The sequence below is a fragment of the Engraulis encrasicolus genome, chromosome 22 (assembly GCF_034702125.1).
Source record: "Engraulis encrasicolus isolate BLACKSEA-1 chromosome 22, IST_EnEncr_1.0, whole genome shotgun sequence".
In the NCBI taxonomy this organism is placed as follows: Eukaryota; Metazoa; Chordata; class Actinopteri; order Clupeiformes; family Engraulidae; genus Engraulis; species Engraulis encrasicolus.
In genome coordinates this window covers 25,168,341-25,184,944 of record NC_085878.1, presented here as the reverse complement: position 1 = coordinate 25,184,944, position 16,604 = coordinate 25,168,341, and the positions used below count along the sequence as shown (strand labels likewise).

The 16,604-nt window shown below is 45.5% G+C and overlaps 1 protein-coding gene across 1 annotated transcript in view; it reads left to right on the top strand.

Annotated features, from left to right (window-relative positions):
• pcsk6 (proprotein convertase subtilisin/kexin type 6) overlaps positions 1 to 16,604 on the top strand; it is a 63,685-nt gene that overhangs the window by 31,610 nt on the left and 15,471 nt on the right. Inside the window, exons 12-13 of the mRNA XM_063188798.1 lie at positions 10,173 to 10,364; positions 15,176 to 15,312. Coding sequence (XP_063044868.1) covers positions 10,173 to 10,364; positions 15,176 to 15,312 — 329 coding nt within the window. The remainder of the gene's footprint in view (positions 1 to 10,172; positions 10,365 to 15,175; positions 15,313 to 16,604) is intronic.

The window sequence follows — 16,604 nt, the reverse complement described above, 5'->3', positions numbered from 1 at the left end:
GTCAGGCCTTTACTTCTCCTTTCCTTTCCTTTCCTTTCCTTTCCTTTCCTTTCCTTTCCTTTCCTTTCCTTTCCTTTCCTTTCCTTTCCTTTCCTTTCCTCTCCTTTCCTTTCCTTTCCTTTCCTTTTCTTTCCTTTCCTATTTTTCCGATCACACACTGCAGAAAATACTGAAAGTGAAAATCACCTTATAACTACTTTTCGGTTACAGCATTTAGACTATTTAGATTAGTCCATGGAGAAAGTCTTTTTTTCTTCTTCAGATTCTTTTTTGTTGTTATTAGCAAGATTTGCTCGTAACAAGTGAAATAAATCTGATCACGAAAACATTACTTGCTCCATGGACAGATGTCTTAAAACAAGTCTAAATAGTTAGTCTTATTTACTCTCGGAGTCACAGAACCAGGTGTAGCTTCTTTCTGTCTTCCATTCTTCCGGCTACAGAGCTTGGTGATCTGTCTGTCTTTCTCTCTACTGACTTCAGATTGAGGTATACAGTGGCTTCTCTCTTTCACTCTTAACGACCACAGAACTAGTAAAGCTTCTTACTTTTTCCTCCTCCAACCACATAATTAGATGAGACTTTTCTGTTTCACTCTTCTCATCCGCTTACTTTCTCTCCACGTCTCACTTTCCCACCTTATCTTTCCCTATTTCTTGCCTCTTAATCCTCTCCTAGGAATGGCTTGCTGCACATGGGACTGGTTCAGTCAGTGCGAGTGTTTTGATGTGTTAGCTTGAACATTCACAACACATTGTGCGTTGTGCCCTGAGTTGAGTGGTGATGTGTTGTGCCTCACATTATAATGTGTGCAACTGAACGTACCACCAGGGCCACTGACAGCTTTGGCCTGGCCAGAGACAAAGCCATCCGATAGGCCCCCCCTGCCACTCCATACATACACTGTAATGAGGAACCAATTCTGGGCCCCTCTTCTTCCTGAGCCCCACCATCTGTCAGCTTCCATGGGTACCACCACATCCACCATCAGCCCTACCACCTCCATCACCGCCTCCTTTAGAACTCACACAAGCTAATCAGGAGACCGTATTGCTCATGCACCGACTTAGATGTAATCACTCTTTACCACAATCAATCACAACACCACAACAACGCTACATATAAACAGATGTGAGTCCCTCGGGCATGCCCTTTGTTTTTGTTTTCGTTTGATATAAAAGTATTTACACAAACACGACTTGTCTGGATGATAATGTATTTTTCTCCTCGGTAATGAAGAGGAGCTGTGAAGACTGTATCCGCCGATAATAATGCTCGTTAATTAGGCTCATTTGTTTTCATCAGGAGGCCATGGTGAGTTATTGGAGCGTGCCTAAGCACTATGAGCTCACTGCTTTAAACAACAGAGAGGAGTTTGGAGCTTCAAAAGCATCAGTCGGCGTGCCATTTGTTCTTTCCTAAGCGTATAGACAAACTGCCAGCCTCTGATGCAATTGGAATTATGAAAATAAAAAGTGCCACAGCTCGCTCGAATGAGAAATGAGTTTCTGTTGTTCATTGAGAAATACTACGAGGTGTTGCATCTGGCCCTATTGTTATTGAGCAGGGTTCAATAAGATCTGGCACTTTGCCCCGACTTGCCCAATAAATCATGAAGCATAGCAGATTACATCACAGGTTCTTTGAGCAGGTTCAAAGAATTGGATTTGTGATATTCCCCAAAAACAAGTCTTGAAGTGCTATAATTTTATTTGCAAAAGTGGAAACAAAAGAAGAAGCATATTGGTGGGAAAAAATCCTGAGGATTTTGAAAGAGAATACAATATGTGAGTTCAGTCACTTTGGTCTGTTCCACTTCATGTGTTGTCTCATGCTAGGGAGCCCTTGGGGGGCAATGAGAAGGAGACAGCTGAGAGGGGGGGTGGGGGGTGCTCAGTTGCAAATGGGGTGCATTAGTCTGTTTTATATTTTAATATTAAAGGGACACTGTGCAGGAAATGGTCAAAAAAGGTAGGCCTACTGCAACTATGCTGCTCATTGAAACTGGGCTGCCTATTGCCAAATTTGATCTTTACATGAAAGTTTACTAAGTAATAAGCTAATATTTTCTAGTATGGCCCAAGTACAGTCGTTTTTGCAGCTAAAAATGGCTAATTTTGGAAATTCAAAATGGCGAACCATGGAGAAGGTCCCCCTTTTCATGTATGAAAAGTGCAATTTTTCCAGTCATAATAAATACTTAGAATTTGATGCTGGTGGTAAGTATTCATGAAAAAGGTCAGATAAGTGAATGGGCAGCATGAATTCTGGAAATGAACAACTAAAAATCTCACACAGTGTCCCTTTAAGGTGGTCATTGGCAGTCTTATGATGAGGTCAAGTGGGCATTGACAGGCTTATGATGAGGTCAAGTGGGCATTGGCAGGCTTGTGATGAGGTCAAGTGGGCATTGGCAGGCTTGTGATGAGGTCAAGTGGGCATTGGCAGGCTTATGATGGGGTGTTTGTTAAAAAAAAGGTTCAGAACCACTGCTCACTACTGTATGTGCTCTCTCTCCTCTTCTCTGCGTTAAATATCCTTTTTTAAATGCCAGACTATTAAACTACACAAACTATGGTGTAGAAAATATTTTTGCCTGAACGTTGGTCTAGCACTGCTTCATAGGAGACAATACAAAAGGATGTACAATCTGTTCTACAATAGCAGTACAATGCTCTATCTGTATGTATTTGTGTTTGAGGCTGTGTATCAGTCATGATGGAGGCTTAGCAAGGTGATGATATGACTGTGCTGTGCTGATATGTGCAGTTAAAACTGCTTTGCTAATACTGTAGTACATTTGCTATACCATACTTTTCATGTTATGACCTCAATTCCCAGGCCAGGCCAGGCCAGAAACAACTGTGACATTACAACAATGATTGCATTGCATGACATAATTATAACACACGGTAACTGTACTCATTTAAAAATATTAAATTCCAAATTTAATCTTTTAGTCTAACATTCTGAAACGCTATCCCTTCATAGATCTTTCTTTGGAGTTTCAAAAGAGCCTGAGCTAAAAGTTCCTGGTGCTAGAAACTGCTATCAGAGGCCACTGCTGTTATGTGGTGTGTCCTCTTGTCACACGGCACTCCAGCGAGACATGCTGTAAACAAAGGTCTGAATGTGCTCGTCATGGATGAGGGGACAAATCCAGGCTGTCTGCTGCAGCTTGTGTGTATTTGTGTGTGCATGTGTGTGTGTGCGTGTGTGTGCGTGCATGCATACGTGCGTGCATACGTGCGTGTGTGCGTATGTGGGTGTGGGTGTGTGCGTACTTGCGCACGTATGTGGGTGTGTGTGTGTGTGCGTGCGTGCGTAGTTGCGCGCACGTGCGTGCGTGTGTATGTGGGTGTGTGTGTGCGTGTGTGTGTGTGCGTGTGTGTGTGTGTGTGTGTGTGTGTGTGTGTGTGTGTGTGTGTGTGTGTGTGTGTGTGTGTGTGTGTGTGTGTGTGTGTGTGTGTGTGTGTGTGTGTGTGTGTGTGTGTGTGTGTGTGTGTCTGGCCAGATTTTCTGGCCGGTTGCTCTTTGCTATGAAATCACCAGAGATGTTGTGAGTGGTGAGTGCAGCGGATGTGCTTGAATACAGAAGACCACCTCAAGGATACTTGCAGAGGACATGTTCAAACCGTCGACACCCATTCAAACGCTTTTCATCTCTTTCATTTAAACCCATGTTTTCAGTGGGGTGTTCAGAATGAACACTCAACCCACTCTCCCTCCACTGTCAGCCTCTAGCCAGCAAGGCCACTGACAACCCCCCCCCCATCCCCCACCACCATATCTGCGACTGAACATTCCACCTGCACTACTATACTTGTGACTGAACTTTCAACCTGCACTAACTCAAAACATGCACACACACACACACACACACACACACACACACACACACACACACACACACACACACACACACACACACACACACACACACACACACACACACACACACACACACACACACACACACAAGCACACTGCACTTTCTGCACTAAACCCAAACATACACACACTGACACACACTGACACACACACACACACACACACACACACACAGACACACGAACACACACACAGACGCACACCGCACCTTCTACCTGCACTAAACACATACACACACATACACACACACACACACACACACACACACACACACACACACACACACACACACACTGCTGCTGGTGTACTTGACAGACCTTTTTAATATTTATTTTTCTTCAAAATGCTACTATTACCATGTCAGAACGCTATAAAGGACTTTTTTAGGAAAAGCACAAAAGCACAACAATACCTCTTAATGTATGTCCTCTACAAGTCTTCTGTTGTCCAGTCTTGCACTTTAAATGTCTGTATGAGCACTGTCTATGTCCATACTGTCTTAAGTCCATGTATAACTACTGTCTATGTCTATACTGTCTATGTCCTTACCTAGATTAGTCTATGTCTGTATGGGAAAGCAAGAAATGTAATTTCAAATTCTTTGTATGACCAGTGCATGTAAAGAAATTGACAATAAAACCTACTTGACTTGACTTGACTTGACTTGAGAATGTTGAAAGCTTTAAGTGACCAACGTCAGAATTGACATCTCCATAGTAGCCCCTTAATGCACACCGTACCTCCTGTGGCACGCTGTGATAGACATTGAAACTTAATTACTATAGTACTACACTTCTATGACAGTGCACGGGGCCTTTATTAATGCATTACGACTTGGTAATTGCCATTCTGGTAACAGCTTTATTTATAAAGCCGTGTTTTAAGGGGATATTACACATGCAGATGCCGTCCGCCACGTGGCAGAAAATAGCATTCAAAGTGTTGAGTGGTGCTGCAGCAGTGAGTACTTCTGTGAGGCGGAGAAGTTTTGCGTTTCTTTATCACACACATTGCTCAATTCAGTAAAACTAAGAATAAGACAGAAAACAATAGATAAATAAGACTAATCCTACTTTGATGGTTTGTTTCATACATAAATTCTGTGGATTTTACCAAGCTTTTAGGAAAAAAATGGACCTGCTGTTTGTTGATCTAATATTTGTTGATCTAATGTTTGTTGATCTGCAATGGCACATAGTTCAGGGCTTTTTGTGTGGGCTACTGGTGGCTGCTGTGAAATGAGATGTGCTGTGATGCTTGACCAGGTAGGTTATTCACAGTGGGCGGCCACGGGGTGAGGTGAAGCCGAGGGGGATCACTGTGGGTGGGTGGTTTTCACCAGAAAGTTATTGCACCATAACAGAGATAACTTCGGTGGCATTTGCTATTACTGAACATAACCTTTAGAATTGTGCCTGTTCTAGAAGTTAGTGATGTTGTAGAGCAGAGATACTGTGGGCCTTCGTTTTCATCCTCGAAAGGGGTTTAAGCTAGTTGTTGCGGGCCAACCTGTAGGCCACTCGCCTGCCATGTGGCTGACCCGGGTTCGATTCCCGGCCCGGGTCCTTTGTCGACCCCTCCCCGTCTCTCTCCCAATTCGCTTCCTGTCCACCTCTCACGGTAAGGGAACTGTCATGTCAAATACAGGTGAAGTCGTAAAAAAAGCTAGTTGTTACGGCAGGAGAGTAAATTGTTCTGTAGCATTAGGGTTAGAGATGCACCGGATCCGGTTCCGGTTCAGGATCCGGCAGGATAATAGGGTTTTTCACAGGATCCGGGTCCGGCAGGATCTTAAGCAGTGGATCCGGTATCCGGCAGTTACCTAAAAATCAGGATCTGGTGCATCTCTAGCCTAGTTTTTTCAGTCAGTCTTTCACAACCCCAATTGCTGCATGGAGTGAAAGAACTTTGGAAGCGGCCAGTGCAGGCAGTGTGGCAGTAAGCCAATGAGTCTAAAAAATAGTTTGAGCCAACGTAATAAAAAGGGCCCACGTGTGCGAGTAGGCTATGTGTTTCAACCCTTTCGTAGGATCCGGTATCCGGTTCCGGATCCGGCAGGATTTTAAGAAGTGGATCCGGTATCCGGCAGGATCCTAAAAATCAGGATCCGGTGCATCTCTAATTAGAATATAAACAGCCTCCCATCTGACAGGTTTAATTCAGACCAGTAGGGCTACTGGCCTCTAGTGTTGCTGTGGCTGTGGCCGCACACATATGTAATCGATTGTCAAAACAGTGTTTTGGGTATTGATCTGTTTACCCCTGCCCCCCTCTTGTTCTCTGTTCCTGGGCTAATCAGTAATGGGATGACAGGAAGGGGAGATTTGATTTGTAACCCTGGCCTGTACATTTGGAGCTTGTCTAAGCCAGTGTTTCGCCTCGTTCATTTTGACCTTCATCAGCTGTAGGGCTAGCACCATAATGCTACCACATGATTCAGCTAGACTTAACTAGAATCAAGGCAATACCGGTTGGGACCTTACAACACCTGTACATTCAGCCTAAAATGTTCTATATTATTGGGTGTTCCTTCCACTATCAAAACGTGTGTTGTCTTACAAAAGTCCAATGTAACTATTCCAATGTGTCTTCATACTTCCTTCATCAAGAGAAAAAGAGATTTAAAACAACTTGTGTTGCAGGCTTTTCAGTGAATATCTACCACTCAGCCCACCTTGTACTGCAAAAACACACCAAAAGAGACTAAATGTACAGAATGTGGAACAACAACGAGTTAGACCGTTAAAAACAGAACCCAACCATTCCAACATTACGATTGGTTGCTACGGCTGTCTCCAATCCGCATCTCCCGACTGCATCATAACTCATTATCATAATATTCATTGAAGTTCCACTACAAGCCATCGCTAATGTCTCTCAAATCGTCACCTTAATCACTTTTCTCTCTTTTGTCACCAGCTCCTCCATACAAAGCCAATTATTTCCAGTGCCGATGTAGCTCGTCACATTCAATGTGTTTGCACAATAACGGTAATGCTGCTTTGTGTGGATATAGGCTACAGTAGATGATGTGCAGACTACCAGCCAGCTTTTCATGCAATGCTTTGACCTGATTCTGTTGTCTGACATTGAACTCTCAATGATCATTGTGAATGTCTTGCTCCCAAGCTGATTGCTGGAAGTGGGCTCTGGAGCGCCGTAATGCATTTACGTGGTTGGCATTTTCTTAATTTCTGTAAGCCTCCCCCCCCCCTCTCTCTTCCCCTCTCTTTCTTTCTCTCTCTCTCTCTCTCTCTCTCTGTATGTGAGAGTGTGTGTGTGTGTGTGCCGTGCGTGCCATGCTTGCGTGCAGGGTTGGATTAAGAAGGCCTGGGGCCCCTAGGCTACAGGTTGCTGTGCCCCCCCCCACCCCCCCCCGAAGGCATATTTTGCCACATATGGCATAGGCAGTGTCCTAATTATGAGCTGGAATTACGGATACTGTATGTCTTCCAACTATGGACAGTATTGATAAGTATATAAGGAGTATTATTAAGGTTTAAAACTTTTTCAATGGCACATCTCATCACAATTCTGCAATTTTTGACTTTTGGCCAATCGGGGGCCCCAAGTCTTCAGCCATATTCAGCCTGTGTGTTGATCCGGCCCTGCTTGTGTGTGTGTGTGTGTGTGTGTGTGTGTGTGTGTGTGTGTGTGTGTGTGTGTGTGTGTGTGTGTGTGTGTGTGTGTGTGTGTGTGTGTGTGTGTGTGTGTGTGTGACTGTGTCTGCACTTGCATCGTGTATGTGCCTGTGTGTGTTTTGTGGCCACCCAAATGCAATCGCCCCGTATTGATCTCCGATTGACTCCATTTTATATATGCTCTGGAGGACTGTTGCTGCTGCCAGTGTTGCCAGATTGGGCGGTTACCCGCCCAATTGGGCGGCTTGGGATGGCCGTCTGCAGGTAAAATCGGCCATTTGGCCTTTTTTTCCTGCAGTTTTATGCCCATAGAAATCAATGCAATTTGTTGAAATTGGGTGGAATATATCGCTTCCTGACGTTTTTTGAGCAACTTTTGGGCGGGATTTGATCAGACATATCTGGCAACACTGGCTGCTGCTGCTGCTGCTGCTGCTGCTGCTGCCTCTGCTCACTGCTGTTATAGCAATGGCTGCTGCCATTGCTGCTGTGGAGCGGAGTGGAGTGGAGTGGAGAGGGGTCGGCTCGCTGGGGCCAAGTTTGCTGCCAGCAGACATGGGGCGCTTTGAATCTCATTAGGGCGGATCGAGCGCCGATCGATTTTCAATGTCCCATGCCTGCAGCAGTGGAAAATGTCACTGCTGAATGTCAAGACAAGAGAGAGCGAGCGAGGGTTGAGGGGGTGGGGGGTGGTTGTGCATTCATGAAACTAGGGACAGTTCTAGAGTACAGTACATTTAGCCAAATGTCTCTCTGCTGAGTCGTGTACGAGAGCGGAGAGGAGGCAAAAGAGGAAAAGGAACTGAGACTACTAGACTGTTATGGCATGGTATAAACTGAAAGATACAGTACACATGGGTGCACAGTTTCTCGTAGATAGCTCTTGAGATGGAAAAGACTCTCTTCTCTACTAACTCTCTCTCCCTCCCTCTCTCTCTCTCTCTCTCTCTACCCCTCTCTCTCTTACTCCTAGGTCTTTTGTCCTTTGCCAGTGAAATCTTTTTCTTTATCTCTGAAACTGGGAAAATCTCTCCCTCTCTCTCTCTCTCTCTCTCTCTCTCTCTCTCTCTCTCTCTCTCTCTCTCTCTCTCTCTCTCTCTCTCTCTCTCTCTCTCTCTCTCTCTCGTTCTCTCTCTCGTTCTCTCTCTCTCTCTCTCTGAACTGCTGAAACTACCACTCTCTGGCTGGTCATGAAGCTAGCCCACCCACTTTGAGTTGGCTGCTGCCCGTCTTCAATGCATCATAAATACTGATTCTGGCCTCTGCAGTTTGAGTCATTCACTGGCCATCTGCACGCTGTTGTTTCCCTGGCAAGGCTGTCAATGCAGACATTTCATCTCCACTTAATCACAATGCAGAGCCATGCCCAGCCTGAACACAGGCTTCAATTTGGACACTTAAAAAAAAACGTCTGTCTGTCCATGTCAGCTTTTTGTCTGTCTGTCTGACTGTCTGTTTAGTGGAGAAATGTGAGCGTGGCTGTGTCATTATTTACTGGGCTTAAACATTTTTCCATTTTCATGAAGTTAGGTACCCTTACAAGCCAGACTAAATGTGAGATTTATGTGAATATTTAGTCTGGGCCCGATCAATGAGACATCGGAAGATTGTTGATGGGAACCGGGTCCGCGTTGCATCCAAAGACTCGAAACAAATCAAACCAAGTCTACTGCGTTGTGATTGGCCAGCCAGTTTCAGGGCCTGGGGCATTGTCCGAGGCTAGACCCACTCGCAGGCAAAAATCATTTTGGCCGCTGGCGGCTGGGGCTAGTTTACTAGGCTAGAAGTTAGGGTGTCTTCTTCTGAGATTTCTTCATCTATTTACTACATCTCTCTGTTTTTCTATTTTTTCAAAATGAGGCTGTTGATTTCTTGATGTCTTTCCCTTCCTCCTGCCCCCTCTCTTGGCCTTTCTCCATCTTTTTCTCTCTTTGTCTGTTACTCTCGGTCTATCTTTCCCTCTATTCTCATTCATCTCTCTCTCTCTCTCTCTCTCTCTCTCTCTCTCTCTCTCTCTCTCTCTCTCTCTCTCTCTCTCTCTCTCTCTCTCTCTCTCTCTCTCTCGCCCCCCCCCCCTTCTCTCTCTCCTCCTCTCTATCTCCATCTCTATTTCGATCCCTCTCCTCTCCCCTCTCTGTTGTGTTCAATATAATATCATGCTGAGGAGATGCTGTTGAGCTGAGTCGCTGTCAACACTGGGAGCTGAGTCACCAATGTCTCTTGTGTCTCCTCTTATGTCCCTCTCTTTCTCTCTCTGTCTTTCTCTCTCCCTGTCATTCCATCTCTCTCTATGCCATCCTCTCTCTGTCTCTCCTCCTATTTCTCCTCTTGTGTTTATCCGTTCTTGGAACTCTCTCTCTCTCTCTCTCTCTCTCTCTCTCTCTCTCTCTCTCTCTCTCTCTCTCTCTCTCTCTCTCTCTCTCTCTCTCTCTCTCTCTCTCTCTCCCTGCCCTCCCCATCTCATGAAAAAAGTTTCATATAGTGTCACACTGTGGAGAGAGACATTGTCAGCTGAGTTGCTAACATCTGACTCTCTCTCTCTCTCTCTCTCTCTCTCTCTCTCTCTCTCTCTCTCTCTCTCTCTCTCTCTCTCTCTCTCTCTCTCTCTCTCTCTCTCTCGCTCTCTCCGTCCTGTCGCAGATACATCCGTACTGACCAGCCACTGAACGCCACCCTGAGCAGCACGGGCTGCAGTGGGGGGCCGGGTGAGCAGCACGTGGCCTATGTGGAGCATGTGGTGGTGCGGGCGCTCATCGTCCACCCCCGCCGAGGCGACCTGGAGATCAGCCTCATCTCCCCCTCGGGCACGCGCTCCAAGCTGCTGGCCAAGAGGTAGGCTGCTCTGGCCGATCTGTCTGTCTGTCTGTAATAAATGTCCGCAACACTCAAACACCCAAATATTTTATGTCCTCCCAAATATTTAATATTAAATATTTTAATTAATCATCACGTTGGAAGATGGCAGCCCAAAAGAAACTTGTTTTTAGTAACTTAACTTAGTAACTTTTAAATTTTCATTGGACTGTGCTGCCCTAACAGCTTATGGACCTAGACGACTAGACTCTATAGGCCATGTTGTGCTTTGTGTGTCTTTAAAGGGGATTTACATGTGGATTGTGGAGAAGTGTCATGCAAGACAAATTTCTGTACAAACAGACAATAGAAGTGTATCTTATCTTATCTTATCAAATAGGTATTTAGGACCATACAACATTGTTTTGGCCATTTATTTTTTCCCTTTAATCCCTGAAGACACAGCCCCTGTTATAAATTAGCGGTCACCAGAATGGTAATGACCAAGTCGTAATGTATAACTTAAGGCCGTGTGCGCCGTCATAGTGGTGTAGTACCGTGGTAGCAAAGCTTTTTCAGTGATTATTACAATGTTCCAGTGGTAGAACGATGTGTGTTAAGGGGCTACGTTACCTTCTGTTTGGTCCAGCACCAGTGCTAGTGATGTGCGCACATTCTCTTACTTTTCTGTCTGTCTGCTCTGCCTGTTTGTACTTCAGTTCTGTCCACTTCCTCAGGCCTGGCATCGCTTCATGTCTGGCTCTGTCAAGTATCACTCAAGTCGATCAATTCAAAATGCTCGATCTCTATCTGGCTCTCTCAAGTATCTTTCTCTCTCTCTCTTTTTGTCTCTCTCTATTGATCGCTTTTTTCTCTCTTTGTGCAACTTTCTCTGCCTTTTTCACTACTTCTCTATTTCTCTATTTCTCTCTCTCTCTCTCTTTCTCTCTCTCTCTCTCTCTCTCTCTCTCTCTCTCTCTCTCTCTCTCTCTCTCTCTCCACACTCCACTTACTCCTCACACTGGCATCTGCCATCATCGGACGGACTCATACCAGAGCTCTGCATTCAGAATTCTAATGTTGTGCTTATTCAGCTCCCGATTCTTTTTCTGGCCAGAACTGAATGAACCCTTTTTGGAACGAAATGGTGAAACATTTTTTTGACGTAAGCTCTTAAAAGCGGTGCAGTTGCTTACAAATGTAGCTCCCTTGACGAGCATGACCCGGAGTGACAGAAAGTCTTCTTCAGACGTTAATATTGCTTCACATGGCACTTGAAAAATACCAAGCAGCATTCTGGAGGGATAAGCAGATATATTGGGGAGAAAAAAAAGAGTAAACACATTCCAACATGAGTAGCAGCACTTAAATGTTCCCCTCTAACTGAAATGGGAAAAGGGAATAAAGGATAGCATGTGGAGCGTTTGACTCTAACGCCTCTGTCTATTTCCAGGTAGGGAAGCCGGCATTAAAAGTTGGCTTATGTGCACCTTGGGGATGCGGGTACAGCGCTCAGTATTCTGTCGAGCGTGAGCCGCACACTCCTCCCGTCACTCACAGGAAGTTTGATGCCTTTGGTCTTTTGACATTTCCTCCCCCCCCTCCCTCTCCTCTCCACCCTCCAAACATCCGCCAATCCCCATACACACACATAAACACACACATACACATCCGGACACACATACACACACACACACACACACGCACGCACACACACACACACGCACACACGCACACACACACACACACACACGCACACACACACACACACACACACACACACACACACACACACACACACACACACACACACACACACACACACACACACACACACACACAGCTCTGGGTTTGGTATTCTCTCTACACTGCATGCTCTGCCGTTATGGGAAGCTGTGTGCTTCTGATTGTTCTGCACGAGTCTCATGAATAAAAGAGGGAGCGATCGGGAGTGTGGAATAGATCCCCTCCCAACACACACGCACACACACACACACACACACAGCCCTGTTCATTTCTGTATCAAGGGAAATCTTGCACCGCCACCGTTGCAGCGGCAGACATCAAATGTAAGTGGCGGAAAAAATGGAGTGACACCGCGCTCCGCTTCTCATGTCTTCTCAGAGTCGCGCTAATGACTTTGGGCGGATTAAAAATCATTGTATCGTTACCCATGGACGAGGCGTCGTCCCTTTGTGTTGGCTCCTTGTTCCTGTCATCCTAGTGGAGTCGGGGATGGTGGGGGTTGGGGGGGGTGGGGGGGATTGCATTACGTTACTCCAGAGTCCCTCCAGGTCACACACACACACACACACACACACACACACACACACACACACACACACACACACACACACACACACACACACACACACACACACACACACACACACACACACACACACACACACACACGCACACACACAAGCACACACATGCACACACACACACACGCGGACCACCAGAGAGAAAACAAGTAGTAAAAAAAGAGGAGCAACAGATGCTTGTCATGTAGGCCCTGCGCTGCTGCGTCTCCTGACATGTTATGAGGACAGCCTAGAACAACTTACAGATCGGTGACCGGAGCTGTGCTCAAGGGTGTCGTTCTTCTTTTTTGTCTTCTAGGAAAACTGCAAAGCGATTGCACCAGATAGAAAAACAACAGAAAACAACTACACAAACAACAACACACACAAAAAGTGAAACATCACCCCCCGCCCCACCCCCAACACACACACACACACACCCACCCCTTTTGCCTTCCGTGCCTGGAATTAGCAGAGAGCGAAGAGCATGTCATTTGGGGGTCCAGTGGTCACGTCCACTCATTAACCACTAATGCTTCAGACTGCTCAATTTACCACCGACCGCCGCTCTCCAGACTTCCAGGAGGCTCAGCATGGGCCAGTGGTACCCACAAAGAAGAGAGGCTTGGAGTATATACAAGGAAAAAATAACAAGAAAACACAGGTCCAGGGGTAGCCACAAAGAACAGAGGGTTGGAGAATATAAAAGAAAAAATAACAAGAAAACAGAAGTCCGGGGTGCCCACGAGGAGAGGAGGAGAAGGGTAGAGGGAAGGAAAAAAGAAAATGAAAAAGAGAAGAGAAAAAACAAGTATAATATACATGCAGATTTTTATATGCGACTGGTACACACACAAACACACTCACACAAAGAAGTCATCCAAGGGAGGGTCTAGGGCTTGTTTTGGGCAGTGAAGAGAGAGCCGGAGCCTGATGTGTGTTGGCCAACAGATGATGGTGGTGGTGGTGGTAGTGGTTGATTATCTTCCCAACAGCAGCGGGGGAGAGAAGTTTTTTTCCTCTAATCTAGCAAAAAAGTAGTTCAAAGAACCAGCTCACACTGCCAGAACACAAAGAGCCCTCGGATCTCATCTACATTCACCCAGCATGGGGTGATGGAGAATAGATGAACCTGAATGAAGCCTTGGAAGTCCAGCGCAGTTTGTCAAGGGAACAGGTAGTGAGAGAAGAGGCTAGGGCAGGGAAGGGCGGTGAGAGGAGGGGAGGGGAAGGGAGGGGTGTGGGGTTGGGTGCTGAGATGCTGGAGGTGAGTTAGTGGAATTCAATCAACAATCAAACATAAACGCCAGTCATTTAAACCACAGGTTTGCAACCTTCATCACCAGCATGCCGACGCCCCCCTGAGCTCATCATAAGCATGCCAACGCCCCCCACCCAACAACAGCATGTTGCTAAAGATCATAAAAACAGCACAGCTATAATAATTTCAGCAATACTTTTTGTATGCTATTATTGATTGGGCTATATGATTATTAAATGTGTTTGGTTTTGGATTGCGGATGTTGGCCATTATGAGCCTCAGAGGTGCAAAGTGGAAGCAGTACAACACTAGTACAATATATTACACAGCTTTTGCACCAGCTTCACTACAGCTAATGAGCACCCAACAAGAGTTTACTTTTCTTTTCCTTTGACTTCTTACTCCATACGTCTCCCTTGAGCCTTTGTCTTCTTTCATTTCATTCTTACTGTAATCAGGCCTGTTTTATGGAGGCACAAGCAGCGGGGAGATTTTAGTTAAAGTTCACTTTTTGTTGTGTGCGAATAGCCTTTTTTTCCGCTGAGGCACGCATCACTATCTGTGATTCTTTAATGCTCTCTGTCTCTTGTTTTGCTTTGGCACTCACACAAGCAGAGAGGGGGATTCATGAATGCAAATGACTCCTTGTGATAATAAAGATTACGATCTCCAAAGATGATCAGCTTGGGACGCCACGGAGGATCCAATTTCTTCTGCTTTCAGCCTCAATTTTGAAGTGGAGAAATACGATGCCATTTCCCTTTTCCATCCCTCTCCTCACCTCACTTCTCTGGAAGATATCTACAAGGAAGGGACCAAAACCGAACTAGCTGATTTCTTCCGAGTGGCTAAATTAAAAATTTAGTTTACTGGCTTTAGCGAGCAGAGGTTCTGACACAAGATGGAAACCGTCCTAGTTAAATTCAATTAAATTTCACGGAAAGCATTCCTCTCTCTCTCTCTCTCTCTCTCTCTCTCTCTCTCTCTCTCTCTCTCTCTCTATCTATCTATCTATCTATCTATCTGTCTTTTTCTTTCTCTCTATCTATCTATCTATCTATCTATCTTTCTATCTTTCTTCTTTCTCTCTTTTTTCTTTCTCTCTTTTTTCTTTTTCTCTTTTTTCTTTCTCTCTTTTCTCTCTCTCTCTCTCTCTCTCTCTCTCTCTCTCTCTCTCTCTCTCTCTCTCTCTCTTCATGTACACACAGACACTTTCTGTTTTTTTTTTGTCTTCATGTTTTTGTCTTCGTCTGCCCATTGTTATGTTTCCCGCTGCTCTGCAGGCTGTTTGATAACTCCAACGAGGGCTTCAGGAACTGGGAGTTCATGACGGTGCACTGCTGGGGGGAGAGGGCCGAGGGCACGTGGACCCTGGAGATATCCGACTCACCCTCACAGCTACGCAGCCCAGGGGTCATGGGTGAGTGTGTGTGTGTGTGTGTGTGTGTGTGTGTGTGTGTGTGTGTGTGTGTGTGTGTGTGTGTGTGTGTGTGTGTGTGTGTGTGTGTGTGTGTGTGTGTGTGTGTGTGCGTGCGTGTCTTGTTGTGAGTGTGTGTGCGTGTGTGTGTGTGCATGTTTGTGTGTGTGTGTGTGTGTGTGTGTGTGTGTGTGTGTGTGTGTGTGTGTGTGTGCGCGCATGCATGTGTGTGTTTGTGTGTGTGTCTTCACTTGCCTCTCTGGCGGTTCTGTGTGTGTGTGTGTGTGTGTGTGTGAGAGAGAGAGAGAGAGAGAGAGAGAGAGAGAGAGAGAGAGAGAGAGAGAGAGAGAGTGTGAGTTGCTTGATATGAGTTGTAGTGCTATTTTCCACAGCAGACAGAGAGCAAGGAGGAAGCCAAGGAAATATCAGGGGTTTTTGCAAGTGTTGCATTTCCATTTTTGTTCCCCGCTGGCTCGAGTATCGATAATCCAGCCTAACGACTTTGTGATGTACAGTCTTCTCAGTAAAAAATTAAATCACTGTCACGTAATGGATATTTATAGTCCTCTATGACTGATTCCTTTTGTGTCTTGTTGGCAAGTAAATCATCGATACAGAAGTGGGTTATGAAAGCGCACACTTTCACCTGCCACGACGCATTTATTGGCTTCTCTCTGTTTTTGCACACATCAGTCACTAACACAACAGACCGAATCCAGGGCACAAAAGCCAAAAGAGACCTGTACAACTAAGACAGAGCAAGACACTTTTATCTCTTTCATGCAAAGGCGAACACAAACTGGATTGAGATAGCATTGCTTATGTCTCCTGCCCTCACTGGGGGGGGGCAGCTGATTTTTCCCAAGGAGCAGCTGATTCTGTAAATAGGCAGGAACAAATAAGTGGCAGAATTTCTACTTTTCAAATCTCAAAATATGTTCATCTCTGGTCACGACGGTGGACGGTTAGGGCAAATGGTTAGGGCATTTACTGTTGCGCTGGGAACCCGGGTCCAACCCAAGGTCATTTCTCAATCCTCCTCCATCTATCTCTCCCACACACTTCCTTTCCATCTCTCACACTTTTCTATCACATAAAAAAATATGCGAAAGCCCCCAAACATATATTTTTCTAAAAGTCTATCTCTGATTCATTTAAAGGACTTTGTGTTAAATATTCCTAGTGTTTGCTACACAACTTGTTGCAGTGGGACTGTCAGTTGTGTACCTGTGTTTAATTGGCCACCTACACAGTAAATTCTGCAGTGCTCATTTAACACTTAGAGAGTTCATTTG